Source organism: Glycine max, chromosome 20 (assembly GCF_000004515.6).
Source record: "Glycine max cultivar Williams 82 chromosome 20, Glycine_max_v4.0, whole genome shotgun sequence".
Lineage (NCBI taxonomy): Eukaryota > Viridiplantae > Streptophyta > Magnoliopsida > Fabales > Fabaceae > Glycine > Glycine max.
In genome coordinates this window covers 27,115,740-27,137,107 of record NC_038256.2, presented here as the reverse complement: position 1 = coordinate 27,137,107, position 21,368 = coordinate 27,115,740, and the positions used below count along the sequence as shown (strand labels likewise).

The 21,368-nt window shown below is 37.1% G+C and overlaps 1 protein-coding gene and 1 non-coding gene across 2 annotated transcripts; one reads left to right on the top strand and one right to left on the bottom strand.

The window, feature by feature from the left end:
* Positions 1–306: 306 nt before the first annotated feature.
* Positions 307–413, bottom strand: LOC113000884 (small nucleolar RNA R71). Its single transcript, XR_003266204.1, has one exon. It is a non-coding gene; the product is annotated as a small nucleolar RNA R71 (small nucleolar RNA).
* A 13,195-nt stretch (positions 414–13,608) lies between these two features.
* On the top strand, positions 13,609–20,093 carry LOC100803110 (U2 small nuclear ribonucleoprotein A'-like). The gene is made up of 9 exons (NM_001252897.2): positions 13,609–13,682; positions 14,046–14,095; positions 14,245–14,414; positions 14,556–14,685; positions 14,794–14,999; positions 15,536–15,709; positions 18,808–18,858; positions 19,107–19,280; positions 19,854–20,093. The coding sequence occupies exons 3-9, from the start codon at positions 14,292–14,294 to the stop codon at positions 19,857–19,859; spliced, it is 864 nt and encodes a 287-aa protein (NP_001239826.1). The 5' UTR covers positions 13,609–13,682; positions 14,046–14,095; positions 14,245–14,291; the 3' UTR covers positions 19,860–20,093.
* The last annotated feature ends 1,275 nt before the right edge of the window (positions 20,094–21,368 follow it).

The following is a 21,368-nucleotide window of genomic DNA, read 5'->3' as shown; positions in this document are numbered from 1 at the left end:
TGCATCCAATACCCTGATGAGGATGTCCCATATGTTCTTAAAACTGGACTGATCCATTTGCTTCCAAAGTTTCATGGCCTTGCAGGTGAAGACCCACACAAACATCTGAAAGAATTTCATATTGTCTGCTCCACCATGAAACCCCCAGATGTCCAAGAGGATCACATATTTCTGAAGGCTTTTCCTCATTCATTATAGGGAGTGGCAAAGGACTGGCTGTATTACCTTGCTCCAAGGTCCATCATGAGCTGGGATGACCTTAAGAGAGTATTCTTAGAAAAACTTTTCCCTGCTTCCAGGACCACGGCCATCAGGAAGGATATCTCAGGTATTAGACAACTCAGTGGAGAGAGCCTATATGAATACTGGGAGAGATTTAAAAAACTATGTGCCAGTTGCCCTCACCATCAGATTTCGGAGCAGCTTCTTCTCCAATATTTTTATGAAGGACTCAGTAATATGGAGAGAAGTATGATAGATGCTGCTAGTGGTGGAGCCCTTGGAGACATGACTCCTGCTGAAGCCAGAAACTTGATTGAGAAGATGGCTTCCAACTCCCAGCAGTTTAGTGCCAAAAATGATGCCATAGTCATTAGAGGAGTGCATGAGGTAGCTACAAACTCATCTGCATCATCTGAAACTAAGAAGCTTGAAGGCAAACTAGATGCATTGGTTAACTTGGTAACCCAGCTGGCCTTGAATCAGAAATATGTACCTGTCGTAAGAGTCTGTGGTTTATGCTCCTCTGCTGACCACCATACAAACCTCTGCCCTTCCATGCAGCAACCTGGAGCAATTGAGCAGCCTGAAGCTTATGCTGCAAACATTTACAATAGACCTCCTCAACCTCAGTAGCAAAATCAACCACAGTAGAACAATTATGACCTCTCCAGCAACAGATACAACCCTGGATGGAGGAATCACCCTAATCTCAGATGGTCTAGCCCTCAACAACAACAACAACAGCCTGCTCCTTCCTTCCAAAATGTTCCTGGCCCAAGCAGACCATACATTCCTCCACCAATCCAACAACAGCAACAGCCCCAGAAACAGCAAATAGTTGAGGCTCCTCCGCAACCTTCCCTCGAAGAACTTGTGAGGCAAATGACTATGCAGAACATGCAGTTTCAACAAGAGAACAGAGCCTCCATTCAGAGCTTAACTAATCAGATGGGACAATTGACTACACAATTAAATCAACAACAGTCCCAAAATTTTGACAAGCTGCCTTCTCAAGCTGTCCAAAATCCCAAAAATGTCAGTGCCATTTCATTGAGGTCGGGAAAACAGTGTCAAGGACCTCAACCCGTAGCACCTTTCTCATCTGCAATTGAACCTGCCAAACTTCACTCTACTCCAGAAAAAGGTGATGACAAAAATATACCTAACAATTTCTGTGCAGGTGAATCTTCCACTGGTAATTCTGATTTGCAGAAGCAGCACATCCCTCCTCTTCCATTCCCTCCAAGAGCAGTTTCCAACAAAAAAATGGAAGAGGCAGAGAAAGAGATCTTGGAAACATTTAGAAAAGTAGAGGTAAACATACCTCTGCTGGATGCAATAAAGCAAATTCCAAGATATGCTAAATTCTTGAAGGAGCTGTGCACTAATAAGCGGAAGCTTAAAGGAAGTGAATGAATTAGCATGGGCAGAAATGTCTCTGCATTGATTGGTAAATCTGTCCCCCAAATTCCTGAAAAATGTAAAGATCCAGATACATTCAGCATACCTTGTATTATAGGGAATAGTAAGTTTGACAGTGCCATGCTAGATTTAGGAGCTTCTGTTAGTGTTATGCCTCTGTCTATTTTTAATTCTCTATCTCTAGGTCCCTTGCAGTCAACTGATGTGGTAATTCATTTAGCTAATATAAGTGTTGCCTATCCTGTTGGTTTCATAGAAGATGTCTTAGTTAGAGTTGGTGAACTGATTTTCCATGTTGATTTTTATATTTTGAATATGGAGGATGGATTTTCTCAAGGATCAGTTCCCATCATTCTTGGCACACCCTTTATGAAAACTGCTAGAACTAAGATAGATGTATATGCAGGCACACTATCCATGGAGTTTTGTGATATAACTGCTCATTTTAATATTCTGGATGCTATGAAATACCCATCTGAAGATCTTTCTGTATTTCGTGCTGAAATAATTGACCATGTTGTTGATGAATACATGACTGATCTTTATTCTAATCTGCATGCCTCTCACTCTTCATGTATTGAGTCTGAAATTGTACTTGATCATATGTCTGAATTTGATGCTGAGAGTGAATCTGAAATTGATATTGATTGCATGTCTGGTGGTGGTGTTTTACCTCTTGAGATTGATTTTATAGAGTCAGATAGGACTAACCATGTTTCAGGAAGTACACATACCTTTGACTTTCTTTATGAGGTACAGGCTGAGAAACCATCTCCTTCTACCACTATCCAGCCGGCCACACCAGAATTGAAGCATCTGCCATCAAATTTAAAATACGCTTACTTGGATGATAGCAAAAGTTTTCCAGTGATTATATCTACCTCCCTTGCTGATGAGCAAGAGGAGAAGTTGTTGTCTGTTCTCAAGAAGCATAAGAAGGCTATAGGCTGGACCCTGGCGGACATTCCTGGTATTAGCCCATCCACATGTATGCATCGAATAAATTTAGAGGATGGAGCTAAACCAGTAAGACAGCCACAGAGAAGACTCAACCCGGTGATTCTGGATGTAGTGAAGAAGGAGATAACCAAGCTTTTGCAAGCTGGAATCATTTATCCTATCTCCGACAGCCAATGGGTGAGTTCCATCCAGGTAGTCTCGAAGAAGACCAGCCTCACAGTGATAAAAAATGAGAAAGAGGAGCTGATTCCTACTCGGGTGCAGAACAGTTGGAGAGTCTGCATTGACTATAGGAGGCTGAACCAGGTTACCAAAAAGGACCATTTTCCCCTGCCATTCATTGACCAGATGCTTGAACGCCTGGCAGGTAAATCTCACTACTGTTTCCTTGATGGTTTTTCTGGTTATATGCAAATTACTATTGCTCTCGAGGATCAGGAAAAGACCACATTCACCTGCCCCTTCGACACTTTTGCCTATAGGAGGATACCTTTCGCGCAGTGCAATGCCCCTGGTACCTTTCAGTGGTGCATGATTAGTATTTTCAGTGATTTCTTAGAAAATTGCATAGAGGTGTTTATGGATGATTTCACTGTATATGGATCCTCTTTTGATGGTTGTTTGGATAGTTTGGAAAAAGTTTTGAATAGATGCATTGAAACTAATCTTGTTCTAAATTTTGAAAAATGTCATTTTATGGTTGAGCAAGGTATAGTTTTAGGCCACATTATTTCCAATAAGGGTATTGAAGTAGATCCTGCAAAAATTTATGTTATTTCACAATTGCCTTACCCCTCTTGAGTGCGAGAGGTGCAATCTTTTCTTGGTCATGCAGGATTCTACAGGCGCTTTATAAGAGATTTTAGCAAAGTAGCCCTTCCACTGTCCAACTTGTTGCAAAAGGAGGTGGAGTTTGACTTTAATGACAGATGCAAAGAGGCCTTTGATTGCCTGAAAAGAGCACTGACTACCACCCCCATCATTCAGGCACCCGACTGGACAGCCCCTTTTGAGCTTATGTGTGATGCATCAAATTATGTATTGGGGGCTGTCCTTGCTCAGAAAATTGATAAATTGCCCAGGGTGATATATTATTCTTCTAGGACTTTAGATGCTGCCCAAGCGAATTATACTACTACTGAGAAAGAGCTTCTAGCCATAGCTTTTGCTCTTGAAAAATTTTGATCTTATTTTCTTGGTACCCACATTATAGTTTATACTGACCATGCAACTCTAAAGTACTTGTTGAAGAAGGCTGATTCTAAGCCTAGGTTGATCCGATGGATGCTCTGGCTCCAAGAGTTTGACTTGGAGATCCGTGATAGGAGCGGAGCACAAAATTTAGTTGCTGATCATTTGAGTCGGATCGAACGTGTATCTGATGCGGATTCACCTATTCGGGATGATTTCCCGGATGATCATTTGTATATACTATTTAGTATTTCTGACTCTCTTTCTACTCCCTGGTTTGCTAACATTGTCAATTATTTAGTTGCTTCTGTTTTTCCTCCCTCAGCATCTAAGGCCCAAAAAGATAAAATTAAAAGTGATGCTAAGCATTTTATTTGGGATGACCCCTACTTGTGGAAATTGTGCAGTGATCAGGTAATTAGACGGTGCATTCCAGATCATGAGACTGACTCAGTCCTGCAGTTCTGTCATTCTTCCGCACCGGGAGGTCATTTGGGTGTTCAAAGGACAGCTTGCAAAGTGCTTGATTGTGGCTTTTATTGGCCCACCATCTTTAAAGATGTGTGGAAGATCTGCAACACTTGTGAGTAGTGTCAGAGAGCAAGAAATACACTTACATGGCGACAACAAATGCCTCAGCAACCTATGCTATTCTGTGAGGTGTTTGATGTCTGGGGTATCGATTTCATGGGCCCTTTTCCTGTCTCTTTTGGTTATGTTTACATTCTCCTTGCAGTTGACTATGTTTCAAAATGGGTGGAAGCCAAGCCCACTAGAACTAATGATGCTAAAGTTGTTGCAGATTTCGTCAGTTCTAATCTGTTTTGCAGGTTTGGAGTACCTAAAGCAATTGTTAGTGATCAAGGAACCCATTTTTGCAACAGAACAATGCATGCCTTGCTTAAAAAGTACGGGGTGGTACACAGGGTATCCACACCATACCACCCCCAGACCAATGGACAGACAGAAATTTCTAACAGGGAGATCAAGAGAATTTTAGAGAAGATTGTGCAGCCAAGCAGGAAAGATTGGAGTACCAGGCTTGATGATGCTCTTTGGGCACATCGGACTGCCTACAAAGCACCCATAGGAATGTCTCCTTATCGGGTTATCTTTGGAAAGGCATGTCATCTTCCAATGGAAATTGAGCACAAAGCATACTGGGCAGTGAAGACTTGCAACTTCTCTATGGATCAAGCTGGTGAGGAAAGAAAGTTGCAACTGAGTGAGTTAGATGAAATCCGCCTAGAAGCCTACGAGAATGCCAAGTTCTACAAAGAAAAGACCAAGAAGATCCATGATAGCATGATAGTTAAGAAGGACTTCATGGTTGGTCAATTCTGTGTGCATGTACGACTTTGCATGTTTTTCTTTGAATTATAGGATATGTTCAAGAAATGGGTAATTGTTTTGAAAATAAAAGTTCTTGACATTTTGTGACTTGAAATCCTTGATTCTCCTCTACATGTCATGATAGTTTTGAAAGCTCAATTTGAAAGTGATGAGTTTACCTTTGTGAGAATTTGAGCCATCCATCATCATAATCATTTGGTGTGTTTTGCCCCCATTGATTGCTTGCACAATAGCCTTGGCTTGATTCTTGTTGATGCTTCCTAATTCACATGCATATTTGGAAATGATTGAGGCAATTTTGTTCTTATAAGCTTCTAGCCAAATGGACTTATCTTGAATTAATTCCTTTGATAGCCCTTTTGAGCCTTGTTTCCCTTTCCTTGTTTTGAAGCTCACTACAAGCCTTAAGTGAAAAACCATGATATCACCATATCCTTAAGGAATTTTGGAGCTTTGGAATTGTTTTGGGAATAAGCGTGGGGGGTTTTTGTTTCATTGGATAACATGTTTTGTTGGCTATGCTTCATGATGTATTTTGGGCCATACTTGATGTACATTGTATATTGGTTAAATGTTGGACATGCTGAATGAGATGTTGTTTCTCAAAGGCTACAGAGCAAAAAAAAATCGAAAAAGAAAAAGAAAAGCAATAAAGTTGAGTGAATAAAATCTTAAATGGCAAAAGAATGATGAGACTCTTGGTTCTACTCTTTATGTTTAAATTTTATCTTTAGTTCTTTTTATTATTTTCATTTTTTTCTTAATATGCACTTATTCCCCATTGCTCCTCTATTCCTTTGGGATTTAGCCACTTATTCCATATTTTTCCATACCTTGTCCTTGGCCCCATTACAACCTTAAAAGACCTTTTGATCCTCATGTGCTTGTGTTTATGGGTTGATTGTCAATTTTAGAATCTTGCCAAGTTTATGTGGTGTTTGTTTTCATGGGTGCTTTGAGGGTAAATAGTAGCCTAGACACTTGAGAGATAGAGTGTATATCTTGTGAGGCTTTATCATTTTTCATTCTTGAGCTGATTAACTATTTTGCCATGATTGAGTTGCTTGGATGATTTTCATGAATGTCTTGACTTTTCGGATCTCCTTATGCTAGATGTTACCCATTACTTTCATTCCTTGATGTTCATTGAGAAATATGTGAATGTTTTTGTTTGTCTCTCTTTGATATCCGTGGATTTTGTTCTTTGTTTCATTTTGCCCAGGAGTGCAAAAGGCTAAGTATGGGGGATTTTGATGTGCCATCATTTTCTTCTATTTCTTAAACCTTTTTTGCACCATTTTAATTACTGATTAGTCTTAATTGTCAAATTAATTAGGCAATTTTATTATTTGGGCTCATTTAGCTAATTTAATGTTTTTAATCTAATTTCAGGAATTAATGAAACATTGGGCTTAATCTGGATTTTGGTTGTGGACTTGAAGAGGGCAAATAAATCAACGCTTACCTTAGTTAATTTTTAATTAGAAGATTGCAATTTTATTTTATGTGGTTCAGTGTTTATTTCGTTTTGGGCCATAATATTGTAATAGGGCCCAGTGACTCTTTTTAAATAGCAGCCTTGGGATTTGTGGGAGGCTATTCTGTTAGACTATTATTCAGAGCATATGGTTTATGGCTTTTACGTTTTTTGGTTCTAATGCTACTGTTGACGTAATGCAATTTTCCATTTTCTGCTTCTAATTACAATTTCGTTCTTGTTTCTTCTTCTGCCTTCATTTATGTTTCTGATTCATTTACGTTTTTGCTTCATTTATGTTTCTGCTTTTAGTTTCCTTTACGTTTTCTGTTTGAATTTATGGAAGGCTAAATATTCTGGTGTTGTTTCCTTTTGAGGACGAAGCTCAATTCTCTGAGGTTTCACTTATAATGTGGCTTCCTGGCAGTTTTCCCTTCACCAGTTAACCCAAATTCGTTAACATTAATCTGTGCATGCTTCGTGTTCGATTAATTGCCTCTGAGCCTAACTTTCATTCATGCTTAATGGATGAAGGGCTAACTGGTGTATGTGTTGCCTAATAACGTATTGACAACCCTAAGTTGATTTTCGCTTAGTAAATTGAAATAGGGTTGGATTAAGTGGTTAACTGTTAGGGATGAATTCTCCATAACCTAGGACAAGAGAATGGCTTCTGAATCAGAGGAAACAACCCGTTTTTAATATTATTAGTTTCATATTCCAGTTTACTTGTTCTGTTCTTTAAATCACAAAACAAACAAACCCTCCCCCCCCCCCCCCAATCATTACTATTACTGCAAGTATATTATGAACATTTGGTTTATCATTGCTCGTTGGGAAACGACCTAGAATCACTTCCTAGTTACTGCATTTTCATGTTTATTTGATTCGGGTACGGCCTCGATCACTATGCCTTGCGGACCTTTTGAAGTGTCTCCCCGTTGGTCTTATTGAAACCTCGTGAAATGACAGGCACGAGCTCTTCCTCTAGCGGTGCCCTTCTCATAGGGTAGCCAAGTTGCCTTATAGCAAGAACAGGATTGTAACTGATGCAACCCCTTGTCCCTATCAAGGGAACATTCGGAAACCCTCCGCACGAAATAAGAACCCCAGTTCTTCCTTCTGTCCATCGAGGGAACCAGTTAACAAACGCTCTTTCTTTGTTTTCTAAGAGTTGGTCCTAATTTGCCCCTCCTTTCTCTGTGCATGAACGGTGGCTTTCTAGCGGGCAAGCATGTCTCACCTCTTGGCAAAAAAGGTGTGAAAGCAACCATACATAAAGAGCTGGAGTACAACAAACAATCCTTGTACTGCTCTTCTCACATCTTCGGTCGAAGGTGTCATATAGGTCGGCTAGCATAGCGACAACCGGGCTTTCCCTATGGTCACAATAGGCAAGAAAAGCGTCGATCGCTGCTAGATCCACCAACCCATCCATATTCGGAAAGAGGACTCCTCCAAAGATCAACAGTGCGAGAATGTCTATGAGCGGGGCCCATTCGCCTTTACCTGCCAAGGTTCTTGCTTTTGCCTCCAAACATTTTCTCGATATTCCAACCACCCCATTTTTGACTTGCTTTCCATGGTCTAATTCCTGCCCCGAGATTTGGACTATCTTTGAAATTCTAGCTAATGAGGGATAGAACCCTGAGAAGAGGTATGGTCTCCTTCCCCCTAGAGGACATCCTAGGATCTCTTCAAATTCTTCCACCATGGGTGACAGCTGGAAGTCCCCAAAGGTAAAGCATCTCAACGGTCGATCATAATACTGGGCGAGGGAGGAAATGGCCTCTGTGGAGACTTCTATCATGGCTAGGTCCCAGATTTTACCGTAAGTTTTGCGAAAAGCTTGTCGCTGGAGCTGACCCATCAACTACCCTAACTCCTTAAGGCTGGTGACATCTAGGCCCTTAATCTTGACTTGATAGAATCTTTTTCCAATTTGATTTGTCCCCATCATTTACCTAAAAAGGGGTGAATCAAGGCTCTAATATGAATGATGCAATGCACATGCATGAAACGAAAAGAAAAGCAAGTGGTAATTTACATATACAAGACCGAAAAAGATCCATCTTTTTAATACTACGTTCTAGGCATTGCGGCGCCCCAACGTATGCATTAAAAAGTGACGCGTTACTCTAAAGAGACAAGATATCACTAGATATACAACAAAACTATAATTTATGTGCTATTCGCATAAGAATGCATGAGAACAAATGGCACAGAGCGTGCTTGCTCCATGCCCCTATTTGGGGACCTATAGGATAATATCTAGGGGTCTCTAATAACTACTCCCAACGATCCATATCTCACATGGTTGTTTTCTAGAGGTATAATCACTCAAGATAATAATATTGTGGCGGTATGGAATACCAACGACAACATATTATAAAGAGAGAAAGCTCTAGACGAGGTTTCACTATTATCAAGCAAGTCGGAGACCTAGCATGACCATAGATTCACCTCCACTCCTTAGATTTCCATGAACCCGGGTATAGGGCCCCTTTTTTACTCAAACTCGTGGGTGCTTAGAATGCAATGTAAAAATGTGGAAAAGAAAGCATTTATTATTTTTACACAGTTCAAGAAAAAAAAATGCACACACAAAGTTTCATAATTCCACACTTTCCTAAAATAGGCCTAACTCACAAAACAATCCCCAGTGGAGTCGCCAACTGTCGCAACCTACCCTTTTGCAGGCGAGCAAGGCAAGGCTCAAGGGTGTGTCTTCCAAAGGAGGAAAATGCGCGGAGTCGCCACTAACGTTTATTGAAAGAAAAACGTTAGAAAAACCAAAGCAAACCGGTCATGAAGAATATTCCAGATTCGGGAGTTGTATTTACGTTTGAGGAAGGTATTAGCACCTCTCACGTTTGTCCCAAAGGACAACAGCCTTAAATTAGAATTGTGTGAAATTATGTATCTAAACTTTTATTTCTTTTTTATTTTTGAGGTCGACAAAAGCGGGGCTCTTGCTCCTACGTACCCTCCATCGAAGAGGAAATCAGACCTATGTAGTTCTTTCAAAAAGGGGCGAATCAAGTGATTCCTTTTTTACTTGGAAGGTGGTCATTTAAGGCGTTGGACCTTAAAATGATCCATTTTTACTTGGTAAGAAAAGCTGAGGCGTTGGACCTTAAAACGTTTTTTCAGTGATTTTTGCGGACAAAGCTTGATTTTGTGAGTTGATTTTAGCCTTAGTTTCACTTTAGTTATTGGTCAATTCAATTAAGAAAGAAAAATCCCAAAGATAAACGTCCGATTGATTTTTTTTTGTTTTATTTTTACTAAAAGATATTTTTTATTATTATATTATTATTTTACCCTTTTTTAGTTTCCAACGTGGTTACGGCATGACCGAACGGTTGAATTTCGTTTTAAACGAAATTAACGAATGTTACAATTCGAATGATCGGTGGAAATTTATTTTATTTTTTGATTAGGCGAGAAAATGACTTAAATAAATGACTAAAGCACGTCAAAAGGGGGTACGGAAAGTAAATGAAATGAAAATAAAAGTACGCAAAACAAGTGGGGACCACCAAGGGTACATAGAATGAATTAAAAAGTTCGATTTCGGGAACTTACCGGTTGAAGACCGAAGAACAACGAATGCTCCAGTTGCTAGATTAGAAGCCATTAGAATGTTATTAGCCTTTGCATCCATAATGGATTTTAAACTCTACCAAATGGATGTGAAGAGTGCCTTTTTGAATGGCTTTATCTAAGAAGAAGTATATGTAGATCAACCCCTATTTTTGAAAACTCAAAAAGCCTAATCATGTTTTTAAACTGAAAAAGACTTTATATGGCTTAAAACAAGCCCTTAGGGCTTGGTATGAACGTCTGAGTAAATTCCTTTTAGAAAGGATTTTTCAAGAGGTAAAGTTGATACTACTCTTTTTATTAAAAGAAAGTTAAATGTTATACTCTTAGTACAAATCTATGTTGATGATATTATTTTTGGATCCATTAATGATTCTCTCTGCAAAGAATTCTCTCAAGATATACAAAATGAATTTGAAATGTCAATGATGGGTTAGTTGAACTTCTTTCTTGGGCTGCAAATCAAGCAAAGTAAGAATGGAATATTTATCAATCAATCAAAATATTGCAAAGACTTGATTCATAGATTTGGGATGGAAAATGCTAAACATATGGCTACTCCAATGAGTACTACTTGCTACTTGGATAAGGATGAAACTAGTCAGTCAATAAACATTAAGAAATATCAAGGTATAATCAGATCTCTTCTTTATTTATCTGCTAGCAGACTTGGTATAATGTTTAGTGTTTGCATGTGTGCTAGGTTTCAAGCAAATCTCAAAGAATCACATTTTAGTGCAGTTAAGAGAATCTTGAGATATCTATTAGGCACTATTAATATAGGATTATGGTATCCTAAAAATTCCACTTGCAATCTAATAGGACACTCTGATTCTGATTTTGCCGATTCTAAAACTGATAGAAAGAGCACTAGTGGAACCTGTCATTTCATTGGATCTGCTCTAGTTTCATGGCATAGTAAGAAACAAAATAGTGTTGCTTTATCCACTACCGAGGCAGAATACATTTCCACTGGCAGTTGTTGTGCATAGATACTTTGGATGAAACAATAACTTTTTGACTATGGAATAATTCTTGATCGTATTGCCATTAGATGTGATAACACGAGTGCTATAAACCCATCTAAAAATCCTGTTCAGCACTCAAGAACCTAGCATATTGAGATTAGACATCATTTCGTGAGAGATCTTGTTCAAAAAGGGGATTGTGTACTAGAATTCGTTGATACAAAGAATTAGTTAGCTGATATCTTTACAAAACCTCTCCCCAAAGAAACCTTCTTTGCTATTAGAAGAGAATTAGGACTTTTAGATAGCAATGACTTAGATAAATAGTTAAATCGGTTGATTATTTTCTTTCTTTATATTTGAGTTTGTTTCTGATGGTTATTATTAATTGTGGCTTAATGATTGTCTTTGATTGTGTTTTGATAGTCATGTTAATTGTTGTTTGAAGATTAATGATTGTCGTTGATTGTCTTTGTTTGTGTTTTGATGATTGTTTTTGTATTTTTGATTGTGCTTGATGATTGTAGTTAAGAAGTTTATGATGCTTGTTTTTCAATGTCTATTTTGGATCTTTAATTGTTGTTGATAATAGTTACAATGAGTGTGTAGGTTTTATGAGTAAACAATAGTAAGTTTTTATAGAAAAAACTATGTTTTAGGGTTTGATAATTGATTACTATTCCTTGTAATCGATTACCATACCAGAGGGCTTGGTTAGTTACAAGATAAGCTTGTAATTGATTACTAGAGGTTGTAATCAATTCCAGCTCATCACTGCTTATAAGAATGACAAACAATTATGGATTCGATTCAAGAATGACGATGGCTTTTTTGCAACCATTGTCAGTGGCTAGGTAGGAGGCACAACATAGGAAGCAACACGAGAATGCGGAGACAAGAGCTCTTCTGCAATCGTGGTCAATGGTCAGGTAGTAGCAGCCACGACGCAAAAGCAGTGCGGGAGCAGTGCAAGAGCGGTGCAAAGCGCCACATAATGTGGTCAATGGCCAAGTATTAGGAGGCTCTTCTGATCAACGAAAATTTGATACGAAGGGAAGCAAAGAATAGGTTTAGAATCTGGAATGATAAGAATTATTTAGGGATAAAAGTGTCTTTTAATAAACATAAAATTAAAAAATAAAAATAGCAAATACAGAAAAAATCCTTAGACTTTAATTGCAAAAAGTAAAAATTAAAATGAATTGTTTGATGTGACAATATATGTCACGTTGCATTATGAGTGGTTAATATATTGGTCGTACCGATGTGACTTATTTTTAAGTCACACCGTAGTAATGGCCATATACTATATAGAAGACAATAATTTTAAAAAAAGTGTAATGTAATATTTATAAACAAAATTATTCACTAATACAAAAAAACTTTATTATCTTTCTTTTATATTTTATTAATTGTACATAATTGATAATTGAAAATAACTTCATCACTTTCCTTTAGTTTGATTTTGAAAATTTGTGACTCTACATTTGAAATTATAAAAATGATTCAAATGTATATTATTTTAAGCAACACAAGAAAGATAATAATTTAACAAAAAGTGTAACATGGTATTTACAAACAAAATTATTCATCGATACAAATATATCTTTTATCATTTATTTTTGTATTTATTAAATGTACATAAATAAAAATTGAAAATATATGTATTACTTTTCATTGACCTTGATTTTAAAAATTTGAAAATTCGTGATTGTTGAAATACATGTGAAATGATAAAAATAATCCATAAACTTTAGGCAAACTTTGTTGGGGGAAAATTTTTCCCCAGTATTTATTATTTTAAGCAATAAATGATAATCGATACTAATTTAACAAAAAGTGTAACGTAATATTTACAGAAAAAATTATTCTCGCTGATTTAAATAAATCCTTCTGTATTTTGATTTTATATTATATTATTTCTACATAAATAATAATTGAAAATATATTCATTACTGTGCTTTGAATTTGATTTTGAAAATTTGTGACTGTTTAAATGGATAAAGAAATTCCCGCCGTTAATTGGACCCTCGTTGGGCCAACCCTCCTTATCAGCCCATCCAGTCAGTCCCATTTAAGTAAATTGCTTCCTGCACCTCCAAAAGACTCAAATAAACAAAACACCATCTTGCCCCACCTCCCCCTAACCTCCCCACACCACGGCTCCATGCAAATACCACCATCAAACACCACAGACCATAGTCGACAACTCCTTGCAAGAAAGAAGACGCTGATGGAGAAAAAGACAAAGAGGTGTGAAACATGCCTCCATTTTGGAATTGCGAGGCCCATTTAAAGAGGGGCCTCAAGAGAGGCCCATCCTAGTCAGCCCTAAATAAAGCGGGTCAGGATCAGCCCACGATCGAAGCTAGCTGCTTGTGAAAGACGCACCGCGCAGCTCGCACTTGCAGCAGCATTTGAACTCTACTATCGTTTTCTCCGTTCTTTCTCAAAGCCGCACTCAACTTTCTAAAACCAAATCGGTAAGAGTCTGCAACACCTCATTTCTGCAATCAATCCATGAAACCACGAAAATCGTCCGTTTTTTTTTTCTGTATTTTGAATGGCTAAGATTATGATTTTTATTCCTTGTTAGATTTATACCCAATTTCATAGGTTGAATAGGGTTTTAAGCAATGAAAATTCGAGTCAAATTGATGTTATTTACTTGTTGAGTTTTGAAATTGATACACATACATACAGACAGACTGACATACACACTTCCCGTTTCGGGCAACAAATTATGGAAGCTGCCTTATGATTGACATGTATCTTTTGAAGCTGCTCAAGTTATGGAATGTGCTTTATGATTGACAGTGTTATCCTTTTCCATGACTTATCAACAGGTTTGAATCCTCATTTCCCGCCTCTCACTGGAAAGCAGCAAAATCACCTTGTAAGAGTTGTTTTGGGCTATCTTTCTTTCTGTTTTCCATTTCTTAGAGAACCAGTGGCTATTCTTTCTGTGGTTATTAAATTAGTAAATTGTTTTTGTTTTGTAAAACCAAAGTACACTTTGTAATTTGATAAGTTCAATTCTTGCAGTCTCTACTATCTATCTGTTCCTTTTGTACTCTGAGTGGGTAGAAGTCATGGTAAGGCTCACTGCTGACTTGATTTGGAAAAGCCCTCATTTCTTCAACACGATTAAAGAGCGTGAGTTAGATCTCAGAGGCAACAAGATAGCTGTAATTGAAAACTTGGGTGCTACTGAGGTGCAAAATTTAATCTTCCTTCCTTTCAGTTTCCCCTTATATTTGAAAGTATATATTATTATGATTCTCTCTTTATATATGCTTCAATTATAAAAAAACTTCATCCTGGTGTTCATAAATTTGCAATGGATTTTCCTGCAGGACCAATTTGACACAATAGACTTATCTGACAATGAGATTGTTAAACTTGAAAATGTACCATATCTTAACCGGTTGGGCACAATGCTCATTAACAACAACAGGATTACTAGAATTAATCCCAACATCGGAGGTACAATTTGAACTTTGAACTTTCTTTGAACTGCACATCCTCATGTTTGCGCTCTCTTTCCTTCCAGTTGTAAGCTACACAGTACCTTACTTTCATTTTGTATTGCAGAGTTCTTGCCAAATTTACACACTCTAGTTCTCACAAACAACAGAATTGTAAACTTGGTTGAAATTGATCCTTTAGCATCTCTTCCAAAGCTGCACTTCCTTAGTCTGCTGGACAACAATATTACAAAGAAACCTAATTACAGGCTTTATGTTATTAACAACCTGAAATCCCTCCGGGTGTTAGATTTCAAGAAAGTGAAAAATAAGGTAATTCCCCCCGCCCCCTGCCCATACGTATCTTTAATTGGGTTTGTTGTTTGAAATGAAGTATGAAAGATAGGATGTTCTGGTAATGTCGGCATTCAATAAACAAATCAGCATTTTATGCTTGAAAAACAGAACTACCAGTGGCTGGCACTGAATGCTAAGGCCAAGTGGGGCAATTTTACTGCATAACTATATGTACCCATAGATTATGGATTAATTTTTCGCCAGGCTGCTTTAGCTGTTGCTTTGCTTAAACTTTCGTATACTGAATGACTTCAAATTCTACCCACAAATTGGGTGCAAGGTTTATGTGTCTAATATAAAATCTCTCCAGCCATGTAGTATGGCCAACTTTTTTTTTTTTTTCTCTCTTTTACTTCACTCTCTCTTTGGTCTTTCTTTCTCAATTTCTCTGACCTGCCTGTGCATAGCACAGGCTCTATCTGTAGTTAGGTATATTTTTTAGTTTCCAATTTCGCATACCCTTCAATTATATTCCCTTCTTTTGATGGTTTGTTATATTCAATAACTAATAGGAACGGTTGGAAGCCAAAAACTTGTTTGCTTCAAAAGAAGTTATAGAAGAGATTCAAAGGACACCAGCAAAAACATTTTCAACTGGTGAAACTCCAAATGTTTCTGAGGCGATTGAGGAACAACAGACGCCCAAAGTGGTTGCTCCTACACCTGAGCAAATTATTGCTATTAAGGTACAATGATACTTGAACTTGCCAATTTATTTAAGGCTTATTACTGTAGGGTTGAACATGTTACATACCTGTCATGCATTCATGCTCAATTCTGATCTATAATTAATACATTCTCCATTTTATGCATTTGATGTTGCGTGCTAAAAATTGTAGATGAGGTGTCCTTGCTTCTACCCATAACTTAACTGCAAACCATTGGAAGCTATTCCAAAGTCTAATGTAGGACACACTCAGTGATAACCAAAGATTCCTAAGAGATTATTCCATTACCTTGTAGTCGAAAAATAAGTGGGCTAAACCAGGACTTGTCATGTTACCTTCAAATATGTGACACGTCCTTTCTATCAATCCTATTAAATACCATTGTCCAGACAAGTTACCCGACCTACAGTGTCTGTTCTACTTCTAAGTGATTCATTAATTAGGAAAGAAAAATACATTGATTTAGTTAATCTTCCTTTACATGTTAAGAAGAGAGTGAGAGAAGCAAAAGTATTTTGAATATGCCTTTCTGGGTTAGTCTTCCACCCAACAGATTGATTTTATTTATAATCAGAATGATTACATGGACAATAAATAACTAATTCTGTTTTCTAGAGAACAATTAAAATATCACAACTTCCTAAGATACATTGAACCCAACTGACTATTAACTAAGCTACTTGGAAAGGAAATTATCATTAAATGTTCCTCTTTCCAACACTACCCCTCAAGCTGGAGAATAGATGTTATCCATTCCCAGCTTGCATATTATTCTATCAAAATTTGGAGTGCACAATCCTTTAGTGAGAATACCTGCTTTTTGACCTTGTGAAGGCACATATGGAATGCAAATCAAACCACTATCCAACTTTTCCTCGATAAAATGTCTATCCACTTCAATGTGTTTTGTTTGATCATGCTGTACAGGATTATGGGCTATGCTGATTGCTGACTTATTATCACAGTAGAGCTTCATAGGTTCATCCCATTTAATCTTCAAGTCTTCTAAGATGATTTTTAACCAAAGCAATTCACAAATACCTTGTGCCATAGCCCGCAATTTAGCTTCAGCTCTAGATCGCGCTACAACATTTTGTTTTTTACTTCTCCAAGTTACCAAGTTTCTTCCTAGAAAGGTACAATATCTGAAAGTGGATCTCCTATGAGTTATTGATCCTGCATAGTCAACATCTGTATAAGCTTTAAGTATTGTATTCCCATTTCTTTTGTACAAAATTCCTCTTCCTAGTGCCATATATTTTTTTTTGTCCGCCATCCGCCATTAACAACATTGGATAAGATAAGTAGCTGCGAGAACAACCTCCCCTCCAAAACTTTTTGGAACATTTTTTTGAAACAATAATGCCCTAGTTTGATTTAATAGGTACCTATTTTTTCTTTCTGCCATGCCATTTTGTTGTGGTGTTTGGACACAAGAAGGCTCATGAATGATTCCTTCCCATTGTCTGACTTTAGTTTCTTTATGGATACACCAAATTGATTCTTAATCAATGAGATGAAATTTTGAAAGACATTGCTTACTTCAGATTTGTGTATAAGAAGGAAAACCCAAGTCACTTGAGTACAGTCATCAATAAAAGTCACAAACCAGCAAGCCATTGACACATTTGGAATAGGAGATGTATGAACAAGGTAAAAAGGAAAGGTACTCTTTTTATTACTTGATGGAAATGGTACACGCTTGTGTTTTGCAATTTCACATACATCACATTGAAGGCATTCATTTTTTATGCCAGAAAACAGAGATGGAAACATAACTTTATTGATTTCAAAAGTGGAATGTCCTAGTCAACAATGAAAAAGTAGAATTTTGTCTTTTTTTGACAATTGAGACTCTAACATGAATGAATGAATGAAATTGGTTTTCTTCTAAAACTGGTACACAAGACTCTTCAAGAAGATAAAGGCCATTTCTTTCACTGGCATGTCCAATCGTTCTCCCTGATTCCTTGTCCTGGAATACACAACAATGGTCATAAAAAATAATAATGCAAGATATGCCATTTGTAAGCTTCTGAACAGAGACAAGATTTGTGGACAACTTTGGGACATGCAAAACAATTTTTAGGGTTATGAAGGGATTTATTTGGATGTTCCCTATACTGGCTACAGTTATAAGAGTGCCATCAGCAATTACTATTTTCTTATTGCTAGGACAGGGAGAATAGGTGGAGAGGCATGTAAATGGAGTCATATGGTCAGTGGCTCCAAAATCTAAAATCCAAGGGGATAGAAGTGTTTTTGAGACATTAAATCCAAATGAGAGGAAGCATACCTGAATATGCCAATGTACAAGCACCTGATGGTTTTTCAAGGCTGCTAAAAAAGGCTCTCATTTTTTCTATTGAGTCACCGGAAAGTTGCTGGAATCCAAACAGTCGTTGGAATTCTGACAGTTGCCAGAAAAGTCTGACAGCTTTAAGAGCGCAGTCAAACCTACTAAATAACCCTTTTTGTGTGGGAAGCATAGCCCCCCTAGATTGGGAGCTCTGATACCAAGTTAAGAAGAGAGTGAGAGAAGCAAAGCGATTTTGAATATGCCTTTCTGGGTTAATCTTCCACCCAGCAGATTGGTTTTATTTATAATCAGAATGATTATGTGGATAGCAAATAATTAATTCTAATTTCAAGAGAACAATTAAAATATCACAACTTCCTAAGTTACATTGAACCCATCTAACTATTAACTAAGCTACTTGGAAAGGAAATAATCATTAAATGCTCATTGTCTGCTTTCCAAAAAAAAAAAAAATGCTCATTGTCTAGCCCCCAACTCTAAGAGCTGTTAAATTATCCATTTGACCGTGCTTTATCGTGAACGTGTAACTCATTGTCCTACAAGTTACAATTATGCTGTAAGATGCGTATACCTACTGTCCTATTGTCCCATGTGATAATTTTTTTTATTGCTAAACCATTTTCTGATAGATCACTTTACATGCTCTAGTGATATTATCTTCAGCTAAGAAATCATTTCCATTCTACATTATAGCAAATGACTGTATTCATAAACTAGAGTTAACTTCTCTTAGAAGCTGGTACATCAGGCAGCTAATTTTGGTTATCTATGGTTGACATGTTTGTGCTTTATGCAGGCTGCCATTGTGAATTCTCAGACTCTTGAAGAGGTTGCTAGGCTTGAAAAGGTGCCTGCTTTTCTAAATTAGATAATTGCTTATTGGATTTTAATGTTTGTTTGTGTAATACTCATGCTTAACTTAGAATATTGAAATTACATTAAATAATATGATAGGATAATTTATAACTAATGACCTGCTGTTAGACCTAGAGGGAGGATCTGATGGGAGACTCCTATGAAATTATCTTATCTATTATGAAAAGGACTGTAATAATGCGGTACATCTAATTGGTGTACAATTGTACATGATTGCAGGCATTGAAGTCTGGTCAGCTTCCTGCAGATTTAATAAGCTTGAGTGATAATATAATGTTGGATAATGTTGATGAAAAACATGAGGACATGATTCATGATGATAGAAGTCAAGCTGATGGCAAATCGAATGATACACAAGAGCAGAGAAATACTGATTCTGCTTCAATGGAACAGGTATATGGCAACATTGACATTTGTCTGTCAAAACTTTTATTCTATATCTTTGTGACATCATTATTCCTCCATCATGCATTTTTATTTTGTTTGTTTCCAGAAGTTATCTATTGTGTTATAACTATGCTTTTATCAAAATCTGTTTTGAACATACAAGCAGTTGCTGCTCAATGTACTCAATCATTGTTTAATTTTAACTAATGGATAATAATAAGTTAGGTGGTATTCAATGATAAAATTATGCATGAAAGCAGGTTTATAAGTGTGTATTTGATGTTTGCATATATAGCAGTTTAGCACTATTTTATGTGCAACTTAATGAAGCACAGTAAGAAAATTAACATAGATATCCATTATAATACAAAATTTGAACTATATAGACAAGATAGAACTTAAAAGTACTACTCCTGTATGGCCATAAATAGCGTATTTGTTATGTCCTCCCATAAATAGTGTCTCTGGTCTTTTCCTTCTGTTGATCTGTTCATATTTCACACCATTATCTTTTATCTGTTTTCATGCGGTAGTATTATTGTAAGCTATGCTTCAATTTTCCATTTTATTTTCTTGCAGGATTAGAGTGAAAAGGTTTTCAAATAGTCCTAGCACTGTGGACTTCTTTAATGTCAGGTTCTAGAGTTAGACTCTTGGTAATTTTCCATGAGGTGTACTTTATGAATCTTCCATTACTTGAGAACTGGATGTTTCAATTTCACTCGTGGTGAATCATTGCTTTGGCCTTTATATATGTGTTAAATTGTATTATTTTTACACTAGAACGATTATGGAATTTGCCTAGAGTTTTTTCACAAATGGTCTAATGAGCTTATTAGCCTACGTAGCAAGAAGTTAAATCTATATAAAAGCTTTAATATGAAATAGGTCTTTAAATAGGCTAACAAGTCAAGCCAGACTTTCAAATAGGTCAGACAAGACCTAAAAATTAGACATGACAAGAAAATCCGTACCCGTGGGTATCCGTCCGAATCCGTCCTGACTTTGACGGGTAATACCCGAGTTGATCGGGTATGGGTTCGGGTTCAGGTTTTTCTTGATAACCAAAAATCGGGTACGGGTATGTAGATATGTTGGGGAGTCAGGGTAAGGGATTGGGGAGACAATACCCGTACTCGCCCCATTGTCATGTCTACTAAAAATAAAGCCTATGATAGATAGCAAACAAGGTTTAGGCTTTGAATTTTTTAAACATACTAGACTTATTTATTCGGCCTAGCCTATTCCCATCCTTAAGCATGTTGTGTGCGTGAGGAATCGTGTAGGTATTACAAATGATTGAAATCATTTTTATTCTCACTTTTCATTTTTAATGACTTTTCCTTATTTTTTATTGACTTAATACTTAATTTGATTCTCAAGTTTTATTAAAATGTTCAATTGGCTCCTCGTATTTTTTTAAAAACTATAATTAGGTCCCAAAATTTTTAAAAATGCATCAAGCTTGCCCTTTCATTCAATTTAGACTAACCAATAATAAATTGTTTTTGTCTCCATCTTTTTTTCGTTTTTGCATTAACATTGGTTATCCTCCGCCTAACATTGTTGCATTACCCAAACCCACATGTAAGCACCATTAATCTGCCTCTTCAATGCTCCACACCACCAAAAACATGACAACATCACTACTCCTTTACCATACGACCAATACCTATAAACCTAGATCTGACACCCAAAACTCAACACATTCCTCCAACCACCCTCACCAAAAACCCCATTGGCACACAAACCACCATCACCTTAGCATCGTGACACACCACCATTATAGCCCTGCCAACCCATGATTCACCATAACCGAAAACTACCACCACCACCATCTCCTTCTAAATCATTAACCTCGATTCAAAACATGTTTCGATTACCCACAAAGCACGGTTCTAGAAGCAAACCATAACGGCGGTTTCCTTACTTAGATTTGGAAATTGTGGCCCTCGTCGTGGAAGTGGACCAATGATTTGAGTTTTTTCTATCTCATATTTGTGCTTTAAGATCTCAAATTTGAGCGTCTAGCGGATGTTGTTTAGTTTGTCAATGGTCGTTGTTATCCTGACTGAAAACCTTGTTGCTGGTCGG